Source organism: Mus caroli, chromosome 4, assembly GCF_900094665.2.
Source record: "Mus caroli chromosome 4, CAROLI_EIJ_v1.1, whole genome shotgun sequence".
NCBI lineage: Eukaryota > Metazoa > Chordata > Mammalia > Rodentia > Muridae > Mus > Mus caroli.
The window spans coordinates 52,895,362-52,908,185 of NC_034573.1; the positions used below are offsets into that span (position 1 = coordinate 52,895,362).

The 12,824-nt window shown below is 38.2% G+C and overlaps 1 protein-coding gene across 3 annotated transcripts in view; it reads right to left on the minus strand.

The window, feature by feature from the left end:
• The window catches only part of Ptbp3 (polypyrimidine tract binding protein 3), a 76,682-nt gene that overhangs the window by 30,130 nt on the left and 33,728 nt on the right, over positions 1-12,824 (minus strand). For all 3 annotated transcript variants that reach the window (XM_021159315.2, XM_029475897.1, XM_021159312.2), the window contains one exon: positions 10,646-10,792. In XM_021159315.2, the coding sequence (XP_021014974.1) occupies positions 10,646-10,792 (147 nt within the window). The remainder of the gene's footprint in view (positions 1-10,645; positions 10,793-12,824) is intronic.

Here is a 12,824-nt window from a genome sequence, read left to right on the forward strand (position 1 = left end):
TTTTTTTTTTTTTTTTTTTGTCTTTTGAAACAGGGTTTCACTGTGCAACAGAACCCTGGAACTCACTGTAGAGACTAGGCTGGCCTCGAACTCACAAGAGATCCTCCTGCCTCTGTCTCCTAATTGCTGGGATTAAAGGTGTGTGCTACCACAACTTGGATGAGAAAATCTTTTTTTAATATACAAAGCATTTTACAAATTTGCACATGTGCACAGGCCACATTAATCTCTGTATCCATTCCAGTGTTAGTACACAAGATGAAGAAAACATGATCCTTTTAATGATATTAGTTAGTCTATAAACACTTTAATAGTGGTTTTATGTCAACACATTGTTTTTTTCTTATTTTTTTATTAGATATTTTCTTTATTTACATTTCAAATGCTATCCCTATACTCTCCCCACCTCCCTGCTCCCCTACCCACCCACTCCCACTTCTTGGCCCTGGCATTCCCCTGTACTGGGGCATATATAAAGTTTGCAATACCAAGGGGCCTCTTTTCCCAATGATGGCCGACTAGGCCATCTTCTGCTACATATGCAGCTAGAGACACGTGCTCTGGGGGGTACTGGTCAGTTCATATTGTTGTTCCACCTATAGGGTTGCAGACCCCTTCAGCTTATTGGGTGCTTTCTCTAGCTTCTCTACTGGGGGCCCTGTGTTCCATCCAAAGATAACTGTGAGCATCCACTTCTGTATTTGCCAGGCACTGGCATAGCCTCATACGAGACAGCTATACCAGGTTCCCTTCAGCAAAATCTTGCTGGCATATGCAATAGTGTCTGGGTTTGGTGGCTGATTATGGGATGGATCCCCAGGTGGGGTAGTCTCTGGATGGTCCATCCTTTTGTCTTAGCTCCAAACTTTGTCTCTGTAACTCCTTTCATGGGTATTTTGTTCCCTATTCTAAGGAGGAATGAAGTATCCACCCGTTAGTTTTCCCTCTTCTTGATTTTCTTATGTTTTGCAAATTGTATCTTGGGTATTCTAGGTTTCTGGGCTAATATCCACCTATCAGTGAGTGCATATCTAATGACTTCTTTTCTGTCAACGTATTTTTTATGTATCATATAATACAAAACAACCCAAAGTTCAGTTCCCAAAGCAACATCACCTTTAAAAAACAGTCTGTGAATTAAAAGAACATTTTGTTTGCTTTAAACATGGCATTCTACCTCATTTACTTCATTCTGAGCTTCTCAGTAAGATTAGGAAATGAGGATGGTACTGATTTTACAGGTTTGAAAACCAACTTAGACTTCAATTTAAAACTTTAATTGGTGTGTATGAGGTGAGTGATGCCAATCAAAAAAAGATACAGGCTTAGAATTAAATGTGAACTATTCTATACACTCCACAAATTAGGGAGTATAGGATATTAATTAGTGCTATCTTACAGCCAACAGATTCCTATGATAAAGCCTGGATTTTACCCGGTTCAATATGACAGCTAGGTGGGTGTCTCAAGTGATAGCAGTGGTGGCTCAAGCCTTTAATCACAGCATAGAGATCTCTGTGATTTTGAGGCCAGCCTATTCCACAGAGTGAGTTCCACAACAACCAGGGACACACAGAAAAAAACTGTCTTATAAAACAAACAAAAGAACAAAACAAACAATACGACCCATATGACAGCTATCAGACACAGTAAGAATTTTATAATTAAACACAGTCACTACTTCGGCATTGGGTTTTAACAGTTTGGAGAATCTAGGCAAAAACATAATGAGCATTCCTCTCACATTAAAATGATTTAATATCAAAAGCATGTGCAACTAAAAAATTTGTTCTCACTTCTTTACTTCATGTCAATAATCGTTCTATTAATTTTAATTCTATCAAGTAGTTGCTGCTGCTAGTCTTGCTGTTATTGTTCTTTCTTTACTTTTTCCCTTTTTCAGAAGAATAAGAGACTTAATATTAATAGTACATACTGTCCTCCTCGCTTACATAGCATTCAGGATAGATGACACTGGTGCTAACAAGCACTGACTCAAGCTTTCTAAATAACTGGCATGAAAGTAAAGCTCTGCTTTGAAAGTGAGGTGCAGTGGAGCACACCTGTAATCCCAGTACTAAAAAGGGTAAGATGGGGTCAAAAGTTTATAAGATGGATGGATGGATGGAGGGTCAGAGGCAAAGAAAGGAGTGAAGAGAGGGAGGAAAGAAGGAGGGAAAGGAAGGGCAGAAGAGAGCTTTTGAAAATAAAAGTACAAAGGGGAGGGACCTGAAAATATGGTAAACATTTTATTATTATAAGATTTTGAGATTTTTGTTTTGTATTGAAGCAGAGTTTCATGGTGTAGTCGCCTCAGCCTCTCTAGTGCTGGGATTATAAATGTGCACTACTATGATACCAAGTTCTTAGTAGAAATTTTTAACTAAGCAAAAACATTTAAGAAAAACAGTGTTTGAAGATGAAAATGCATTTGATGCTTAAAATTATGGTGTAATAAAATTACTACTGTAGGAGATGATTTTTAGACACTTAAGGCAACAATACTAGAATGACTATACTATTAATAAGGGAAACGGAAATCAGTATGATCAAACAAGCACAAGGACTTTAGTAAGTTAGATTGGGGAAATATAGTTGCTATAAAACATAAATGTACCCAGGGAGCACGGTGGCACAGACTTGTGATCCCAGCACTTACAAGAGATAAAGGAGGAAAGGAATAGAAGGACAGCCTGGGCTACCAAGTGAGCTCAGCCTAACCTGAGCAGCAAGTGAGTCTCTACCTTAGTAAATAAAACACAACTTAGAATACATTTCTAAGGTCAAGAATATGGAAACTAGGGGGCTGGTGAGATGGCTCAGTGGGTAAGAGCACCCGACTGCTCTTCCGAAGGTCCAGAGTTCAAATCCCAGCAACCACATGGTAGCTCACAACCATCCGTAACAAGATCTGGCGCCCTCTTCTGGAGTGTCTGAAGACAGCTACAGTGTACTTACATATAAATAAATAAATCTTAAAAAAAAAAAAAGAATATGGAAACTAGAATAGAGTGAATATGCTGGTCTTTAGTATTCATTTTAATAATTGTTTAGAGAACATTTTAAAGGTAAAAGTCTTAAAAAGTCATTTTTGCAAATTCATAAACTACAACAAGGTCAAGAAAACTCCAAAATAAAAAGGTTTCAAATGTTGAACTATACAACATAATTATATTTAGCAACTATAGTTCTCCAACAAAGCAAGAAGGTAAAACTACTTCATATGGACTTGACCCTTTGACAACTGTGTCCACAGCTGGGAGTCAAATGCTTGCTTTGGGGTGTCTTGATTCTCAGGAAAAAAAAAGGGTGTGTGTGTGAATCTATCTGATTCCTTGGCTTTGAAAAAGAGGCAGCATACACACACACACACACACACACACACACACAGGTAATTTCCATTTTGACTTATATCTGGTGTAAGATTTGGAATAAAAAAGTGTTGGGATGAAATCAAGGCTATCTAAGAATAAACTAGGCCATTTGGGTGACTGTGGTTGCCTAGCAACTGGAATTTCTCACAGTTTCCCTTTGGCATAATCCAATCTCTAAGTTTTTAATAAATTATCTTTTGTTCTAGCAATTTATACTAACATACTTGGGAAAAAAACTACTGTGAAAACTGTATGATTTACATGAAAAAATGTTTAAATTCTACTGAAAAACTTTAATAGAAAAACAGACAAGAACAACTTCTGGTACTAAAGATTCAGAGAAGAGTATGTTAATTATTTCCAAATTTACCAAAAAAATCCAAAAATTTTAAAAGGAAACAAGACTTAAAAATAACTATAAGAACTATAATCAGTTAATTCTGAAGAGATAATATATTGCTCTGCAATAAATTTACAGTATACACTAAAGTAGAAATGGGATGGAAAAGTCAGGTCCAAACTAGATTTGCAGTTCAGTCTAAGTGAACAGAATTCATGAACACAGAATGTAACATACACTTATTAACAAGTATATATAAATGCATATTGTAAGCATGCAGAAAGGGTATGATATGAAATAGGATATGTTTCATATCAGTAGTTTAATAAATGGGTTATTAAATAAACCAGAAGAAACTTTTCTTGCCATTAGGAGGAATAAAGTGCTACCTTTATAATAATATATCTCACATATATCATATAGATATCACATATATAAAACAAACAAATCCAAGAGAACAAAGACTTGAATATCAAACCAGAAGCAATCATTAGTGGGAGAGGGGCTGGAGAGAGGGCTGAGTTGTTAAGAGTGCCTGTTGCTCTTGGAGAGGGCCTGGGTTGGGTTTGTAAGCACCCACACAGTGGCACAACCATCCATGCAACTGTTTTCCTCTGATGTCCATGGGCACCAGGCATGCCATATCCATACATGCATACACTTATAAATACATTTTTTTAAATATTAGAAGTTTTGGTTTTTTATCTTAATGTTATGTTGGAACATGGTATGAAATATGACCATCTTGAAGGAAGTTACCAATATCTAAAAATAATTTTTCAATTACCCAAACACAAAGTCATAATCTGATAATGGAATGGCAGTTGACAGAGGCCAAGGAAAGAGGAAATGGAAAGCTGTTATTTCAGACAAGGAATTTCAGTTTACAACAGGGGAAAAGTTCCAAAGAGAGATGAGTTAATGATTGTCCTTAACAACCATTAAAATGTACACTTACAGATGACTTAAAGACAAATTTGTTATGTGTATTTTGAGAGTTGGAGAGATGGCTCATCAGCTAAAAGCATCTGCTGCAATGCAAGCATGAGGACTTGAGTCCCTGGAACTGCATGAAAGCTGCACAAGTACCGCCAGAGCCCTATGCTCCTAAGCCCATGTTCAGGTGAAGACAGAGTCCTCAGAAACTCAAGGGTCAGCCTGGAGTTCACAGTGTCAAACAACATAGTCTCAAACACGGTGGAAAGCAAGAATGACACCCAAAGGTGTCCTCTGACCTTTACACATTAGAGTCACACATTTATTCCCACACTTAAGACATACAAACATGCTGGGTGGTGGTGGCACACGCCTTTAATCCCAGCACTTGGGGGGGCAGAGGCAGGCGGATTTCTGAGTTCGAGGCCAGCCTGATCTACAGAGTGAGTTCCAGGACAGCCAGAGCTACACAGAGAAACCCTGTCTCGAAAAGCCAAAAAAAAGACATACAAACATGAATACATTGTGCATGAGCACACGCACATAAGGTTTTAAAAAGTATTTAATGACATTAAATACAGAAATTAATCAGGATAGATATTAAAACATGCATATGCTTGAACCCAGGAATTTCATCTAGTAAGATAAGGTTTTATGTGTGCCAAAATGTATTATTGCAGTACTGTTTATAAAACCTTTAAAATAGGAAAAACATTTCAGTGCTTATCAAAAACCAGGACTAACTATAGGTCTTCTATCAAAGGAGTAACAGTAGTCATTAAAAATCCACAAGCATGTCTCTTGCTGCAGAACAATGTCCATAATATATATTACAGAATAAGAACAAAAACACTTCACACACCAGGATTTCACCTGTATACAGCACAACAGAAGAATTCATAGATTATTAGCACCAATATTCATTATCTCTGTTCAAACAGATGCCTGTATTTTTCCTCATATTTTTCTAAATTGCTTAAATGTTTAACCATGAACAGGTTTCTTATTTGTAATCTATAAAAACAATTTTCATTGAAGAACTCTTAATAGTCCGAGCTATAGCATAGTACCTGCTTAGCATGCTTAAGGCTCTCAATTTGATCCCCCCCCCAATGAAACATGTCATTATGCCCTAAAACAAGGATTATGTACAGGAAATGTTCCTGTATTAATGTAGAAAGTTCTAATAATTTTATAAATGCAGTTCCCATACATTCAACGTAACAAAAAAGCTGGAGAAATCTTGCCCTAGAGCAAGAATACATGCAGAATTCTCTTTATATTTAAAAAAACGTTGCATATTGTTCTTCCTATGGGGTTGCAAGCCCCTTTGCTCCTTCAGTCCTCCTAGCTCTTCCATTGGGATCCCGGGCTCAGTTCGATGGCTGGCTGTGTGTATTGGTCAGGTGCTGGTAGAACCTTTCAGGGAACAGCCATACCAGGCTCCTGTCAGCAAGTACTTCTTGGCATCAGCAATAGTTTCAGGGTTTGGTGTCTGCAGATGGGATGGATCCCGAGGTGGGGGTGGTCTTTGGATGGCCTTTCCTTCAGTCTCCTTTCCATTTTTTGTTCCTGTCTGTGATGGTTTGTATATGCTCAGCCCATGGAGTGGCATTGTAATAAGGTGTGGCCCTGCTGGAGTAGATGTGGCCTTGTTGGGAGTAGGCGTGGCACTGTGGGTGTGGGCTTTAGGGCACTCATCCTAGCTGCCTGGAAGTCAATATTCTGCAAGCAGCCTTCAGATGAAGAGGTAGAATTCTCAGCTTCTCCTGCACTATGCCTGCCTGGATGCTGCCATGTTCCCACCTGGATGATAATGGACTGAATCTCTAAACCTGCAAGCCAGCCCCAATTAAATGCTATCCTTATAAGAGTTGCCTTGGTCATGGTGTCTGTTCACAGCAGTAAAACCCTAACTAATACACTGTCTTTTATTTGGACAGAAACATTTTTGGGTTAACAATTTTGAGATGGGTGTGGCCCCATCCCTCAACTGGGGGCCATGCCTATCTACTGGAGGTGGTTTCTACAGGTTCTATCTCCCCTTTGTTGCATATTTCAGCTAAAGTCATCCCTGTTGGGTCCTGGGAGCCTCTTGCTTTCCTGGCATCTGGGACTTTCTAGTGGTTACCCCCAATTCCCTACCTCCCACTGCTACACATTTCTATTCAATTTTCTGACCCTCTGGTACTTGTCTCCTATCCCTTCTAACACCTAACCCTGCCTGCCCCTCTTCCCCCTCCTTCTTTTCTCTCCCTCCCAGGTCCCTCCTTCCCTCTACCTCCTGTCATTATTTTGTTCCCTCTTCTATGTAAGATTGAAGCATCCACACTTTGGTCTTCTTCTTAAGCTCCATATGGTTTGTGGGTTGCATCATGGGTATTCTGAGCTTTGTGGCTAATATCCACTTATCAGTGAGTACATGCCATATGTGTTCTTTTGTGTCTGGGTTATCTCACTCAAGATAATATTTTTTTAAAGAGTTTATTTATTTAATGTATATGAGTACACTGTCATACGGTTACAGATGGTTGTGAGCCATGAGGTTGCTGGGAATTGAACTCAGGACCTCTAGAAGAGCAGTCAGTGCTCTTAACCACTGAGCCATCTCTCCAGTCCAAGGATGATATTTTCTAGTTCTATCCATTTGCCTGCAAATTTCATGAAGTCATTGTTTTTAATAGCAAGTACTACTCCATTGTGTAAATGTACCATATTTTTTGTATCCATTCTTCTGTTGAGGGAATTCTGGGTTGTTTCCAGCTTCTGGCTATTAAAAATAAGGTGGCTATAAACACAGTGGAGCATGTGTCTTTGTTATTATATGTTGGAGCATCCTCTGGTTATATGCCCAGGAATGGTATAGCTGGGTCCTCATGTAGTACTATGCCCAATTTTCAGAGAAACACCCAGACTGATTTCCAATGGAGATTTACCAGCTTGCAATCCCACCAGCAATGGAGGAGTGTTCCTCTTTCTCCACATCCTTGTCAGCATCTGCTGTCACCTGAGTGATCTGAGCCATTCTGACTGGTGTGAGGTGGAATCTTAGGGAAGTTTTGATCTGCATTTCCCTGATGACTAAGGATGTTGAACATTTCTTTAAGTGCTTTTTACACATTCAGGATTCTCCAGTTTAGGATTCTTTGTTTAGCTCTGTTCCCCATTTTATAATAGGGTTATTTGGTTCTCTGGAATCTAACTTCTTGAGTTCTTTGTCTATTTTAGATATTAGTCCTCTATTGGATATAGGGTTGGAAAAGATCTTCTCCCAATCTGTGGGTTGCCATTTTGTCCTTTGCCTCATAGAAGCTTTCAATTTTATAAAATACCATTTGTCTACTGTTGATCTTAGAGCGTGAGCCATTGGTGTCCTGTTCAGGAAATTTCCCCCTGTGTTCAAGGCTCTTCCCCACTTTCTCTTCTATTAGATTCAGTGTATCTGGTTTTATGTGGAGGTCCTTGATCCACTTGGACTTGAGCTTTGCACAAGGAGATAAGAATTGATGGGTTTTTCATTCTTCTACATGCTAACTGCCAGTTGAACCAGCACTATTTGTTGAAAATGCTGCCTTTTTTTTTCCACTGGGTGGTTTTGGCTTCTTTGTCAAAGACCAAGTGACCATTGGTGTCTGGGTCTTCAATTCTATTCTGTTGATCTACCTGCTTGTCTCTGTACTAATACCATGCACTTTTTATCACTACTGCCCAGTAGTAGAGCTTGAGGTCAGGGATGGTGATTCCCCCAGAAGTTCTTTTATTGTTGATCACAGTTTTCAATATCCTGGGGTTTTTGTTACTCCAGATGAATTTGAGAATTGCTCTTTCTATCTCTGGGAAGAATTGAGTTGAAATTTTGATAGGGATTGCCCTGAATCTATAGATTGCTTTCGGTAAGATGGCCATTTTTACTATGTTAATCCTGATGATCCATGAGTATGGGAGATCTTTCCATCTGAGGTCTTCTTTGATTTCTTTCTTCAGAGACTTGAAGTTCTTGTCATACAGATCTTTCACTTGTTTGGTTTGAGTCACACCAAGATATTTTATATTATTTGTGACTATTGCGAAGGACATCATTTCCCTAGTTTCTTTCTCAGCCCATTTATTCTTTGAGTAGAGGAAGATTACTGATTTGTTGTAGTTAATTTTATATCAAGTCACTTTGCTGAAGTTGTTTATCAGCTGTAGGAGTTCTCTGGTAGAATTTTAAGGGTTGGTTATATATACTATCATATTATCTGAAACTAGTGATATCTTGCCTTCCTCTTTCCCCATTTGTATCCCTTTGATCTCCTTTTGTTGTCTAATTGCTTGGCTAGAACTTCAAGTACTATATTGAATAGATAGGAGGAGAGAGGGCAGCCTTGTCTTGTCCCTGATTTTAGTGAGATCGCTTCACGTTTCTCTCCATTTAGTTTGATGTTGGCTATTGGTTTGCTGTATATTACTTTTATTATGTTTAGGTATGGGCCTTGAGTTCCTGATCTCATCAATACTTTTAACCTAAATACTTATCCTTTACCCACAGACCACCTCTCATCAAAGAAGCATCACTTTGTACCCGATGGAGACCATTACAGAAAACCATACCTCATCAAAACTCAGAGACCAACTGGGTCAGGGGCCCAGCACAAATGATATACATCTACAACTCCTGCATCCAAGGCTCAAGAACATCATAGGAGGAGGGGGAAGAAACTGAAAGCCAGAAACAGGAAGTCTGTTGAGACTGTATCTCCTAGAAATGACAGGGAAGCCACATCCATGAGACCTACACCTCAACATATGGTTGCCTAAACAAGAGCAACACCCATAGATAAACATGCTAAACTGGTAGAGAGAAACCTCACATGTCTCTACTCTTAAACAAAGAGCCACCAATTAATAACAGCTGAGCAAGGGAGAATTGGCCTTCCCTGGAGGTAAGTATTCAGATTGGTTATCCAGTACCAGAAATAATTATATTCAATTTTAAAAGATATTTAAAAAATAAAGTACACATTGCTGGAGATATGTCTCAGTGGTAAAGAACACTGAGCTGCTCTTCTAGAGGACCTGGGTTCAATTCACAGTCCCCACATGACAGCTTACACTGTCTATAACTCCAGTTCTAGGGCATCTGGCACCTTTACACAGTCATTCATGCAGACAAAACACCCATGCATATAATAGGCAGACATACAAACAGACACACACACTTTTAAAAAATACACTTGCTTTGTAGACAAGGTTTTTTTTTTCCATGTTAAATCAAATTTCTATTTAACCACTTAAAATGAACCCGGAAAGATACGAAAGACTCATCATGAACCATATCAAAATAAAAACCAGAAATAAAAGCATTATGCTGTTAGGCTATTCCACATTCACTTGAGGAGTCAAAACTCATTTAAAGGAAAATTCTGAGCAATTCTTGACATCTTAAACTGCCTCCCTAACCTCTCAACAGAGAACTACTCCTGGCTAGGGATGCAGTTACTGGGAGAATTCTTAACAAACACACACAAAGGACCCTGGAAGGCAAACTCAAGGCTTTTGACTTCTCCCAAAGCAAGTGTAAATCCAGCTATTTCCAGCACTTCTTTCATATTTCTCCCTTTAGGAGGTACACGATTTTATCTTAATTATGAAAACAGGTTTGGTTTTGGGGGGAGAAGGGTTACTTCTTGCTTTTCTTGAGAAAGTTTCCCTGAGTAGTTCAGTGTCCTCCTTCTAGAATCACAAGAATGTTACCCATGCACAGCCCCGTGTCATTTCTAACACTACAACTTCCAAAGTTTCCAAACCAAACTATTTTTAATTTTAAGCATTTAAGAACAAATTACATATACATATGAAATCCTCATAAAGTGTACTAAAATAAAAGGAAGAAAAATATATAGTGGTTCTTCTCTGAAGTATAGAAAGTTAATTTTAAATTATAATACCACATATTTGTATAATTAATTATATTAATTGTATAATTATTCTTACAGGTACCTATAATACTTACAGCCTGATTAGGCAGATTGTCAGTCTTAAGTTCTCGGTGATTGGAATACTGGATATAAACAGGCTGACTTCGAAGATGAGGAGTAACAGGAGTGTAATAATTTATCATAGTAACAGCAGCTTCTTCAGAAGCCATTTCTAAAAAGGCCTGCAATAAACACAAGAAGATGGTTAAGAATCATTCCATATTGGTCTAAACTTGTGTTTTCTCAGCATACTTGACATTGTTCCCTAGAGGATAAAATTAATTTGAAAAACTGGGTTCAATAAAAGTTTCCAACTGAGAAACTGCCAGGAGATTAAATTATTTTGTTATGTTTTATGTGTGTTTTTTAACTTCTATTTCTTCAAATGCTTAAAAATAAAAATAAATCTTTACATCACCACTACAAATGAATATTCTTAGGTGCTATAACTTAAATTTGGTTTTGTAAAACCTTGGGCTAAACTGCTAGAGTACACAAAAGAAATGCTAGAATTTCATTCAATAAAGACAAACAAAGAGGTTAAAAACAAAAGTCCAAGTATGAGTGTGGTGGTGTACACCTTTAGTCCGAGCAATGATTGAGCCTCCGAGTTACAGGACAGCCTGGTACAGAACATAGTAAGGCCCTACTTTATAACAAACCAGTCAAAAACCCTGATGGAGGATGGGGGAAGGGGACAGGACTGGGTAATATCACATTTAAAAAAAAAATCTCTGCTTGTGACTTTTAAATTATACATGTGAGATACTTTTAATTACTTACAGGTTTCCCAATTTAAGATTATGGTCATAATTCCTTTAAGATTTGTGGGACCCCTGACTCGCCAGCAAGAAAGACACCACAATAGGATCCTTCTGCACACGTTTATTGGGAGAGCATTGACTGTGTAGGCGAAAGACCCCAAGCCCTGGGCCTCTCACTTTTATATACTATCAGTTCCCATCCACTCACAGCAGGCCACATCACCTCACCAGGTACGCAGCTTCAGCTAATCAGGGCAGCAGGGGCATATCTCCACCAAAATGGCTTCGCCAGTAACCTGGTACACCTGCGCAGCTCTCACGATGTTTGTGGTTTATATGAGGAAGTCAGGTGCAAGTCATACGACTTAGCTGCAGTCCCTGGCGCCTTTGGGACTGCTGCCACACCCACTCCCCACAAAGATTTAAAACTTCAACCCACAATGAGAAATCAAGTATAGCATTACTTTAAGATACCAAGAATTTGCTACATTCCATATCCACTTACTCTTATTTGCTCCAAATCGTATGGAGCAATCTTTTTGAACATATACTTACTACCTTACAATCTTATCCACCACCCTCTAGTTGGCCACGTGATTTTAGCTAATGTTCCTAGGGCTCAGAAATAAGTGTTGAAGGTTTCTTCAAAACACAGATTTGGCCAAGTGGTGGTAGCCCTTGTCTTTAATCCTAGTGCTTGGGAGGCAGACGCAGGGAGATAGCTGAGTTTGAGGCCAGCCTGGCCTACAGAGCAAGTTCCATATCAGCCCAGGCTACAAAGAAAAACCTGTCTCAAAAAACAAACAACAAAAACGCAGATGCATATATATCTATCACATTTCACATAAGATCTAATGATCAATCCATGTATGAAACTCGCAAAAGTTCCAAAAATAAGTAATAAAATCTTTTAAAAATAATTGAATGTAAAAACTCATTTGTACAATGAAATTTCCCTTATGTCTCTCAAATTATTAAAGAAGCTACACAAAAAAAAATAAAAAAAAAAGCTACACAATAATTCTACAACTAGAATATGCACAATGGTTTTATGGAAGCAGGAGATATGACACTATTTTGGGCTAGCCTAAAGCAACAGGCTACAACAGACCAAATTAAAGGAGATTTATAGCAATCTGTTTTTTTTTTTTAAATATTAAAAAGAAATAAGCTCTTATAAGGGCCTACTGTAAACCAATCCATTATAAAAAAGATTCATTTTCTATCATATATATATATATATATATATATATATATATATATTTGCCTGACTGTACATATGTGCATCAAGTGTATGCCTGATACCCACAACCAGTTATGGGCCACCACTTATGGCCTGGAAACTGAACCTAGGTCCTCTGCATAAGCAACCAGGGCTCTTAACTAACTTCTGAGCTAAATCTCCAGCCTTTAAAAAATGTTTGCTTCCACTTTTTTTTTTTTTTTTTTT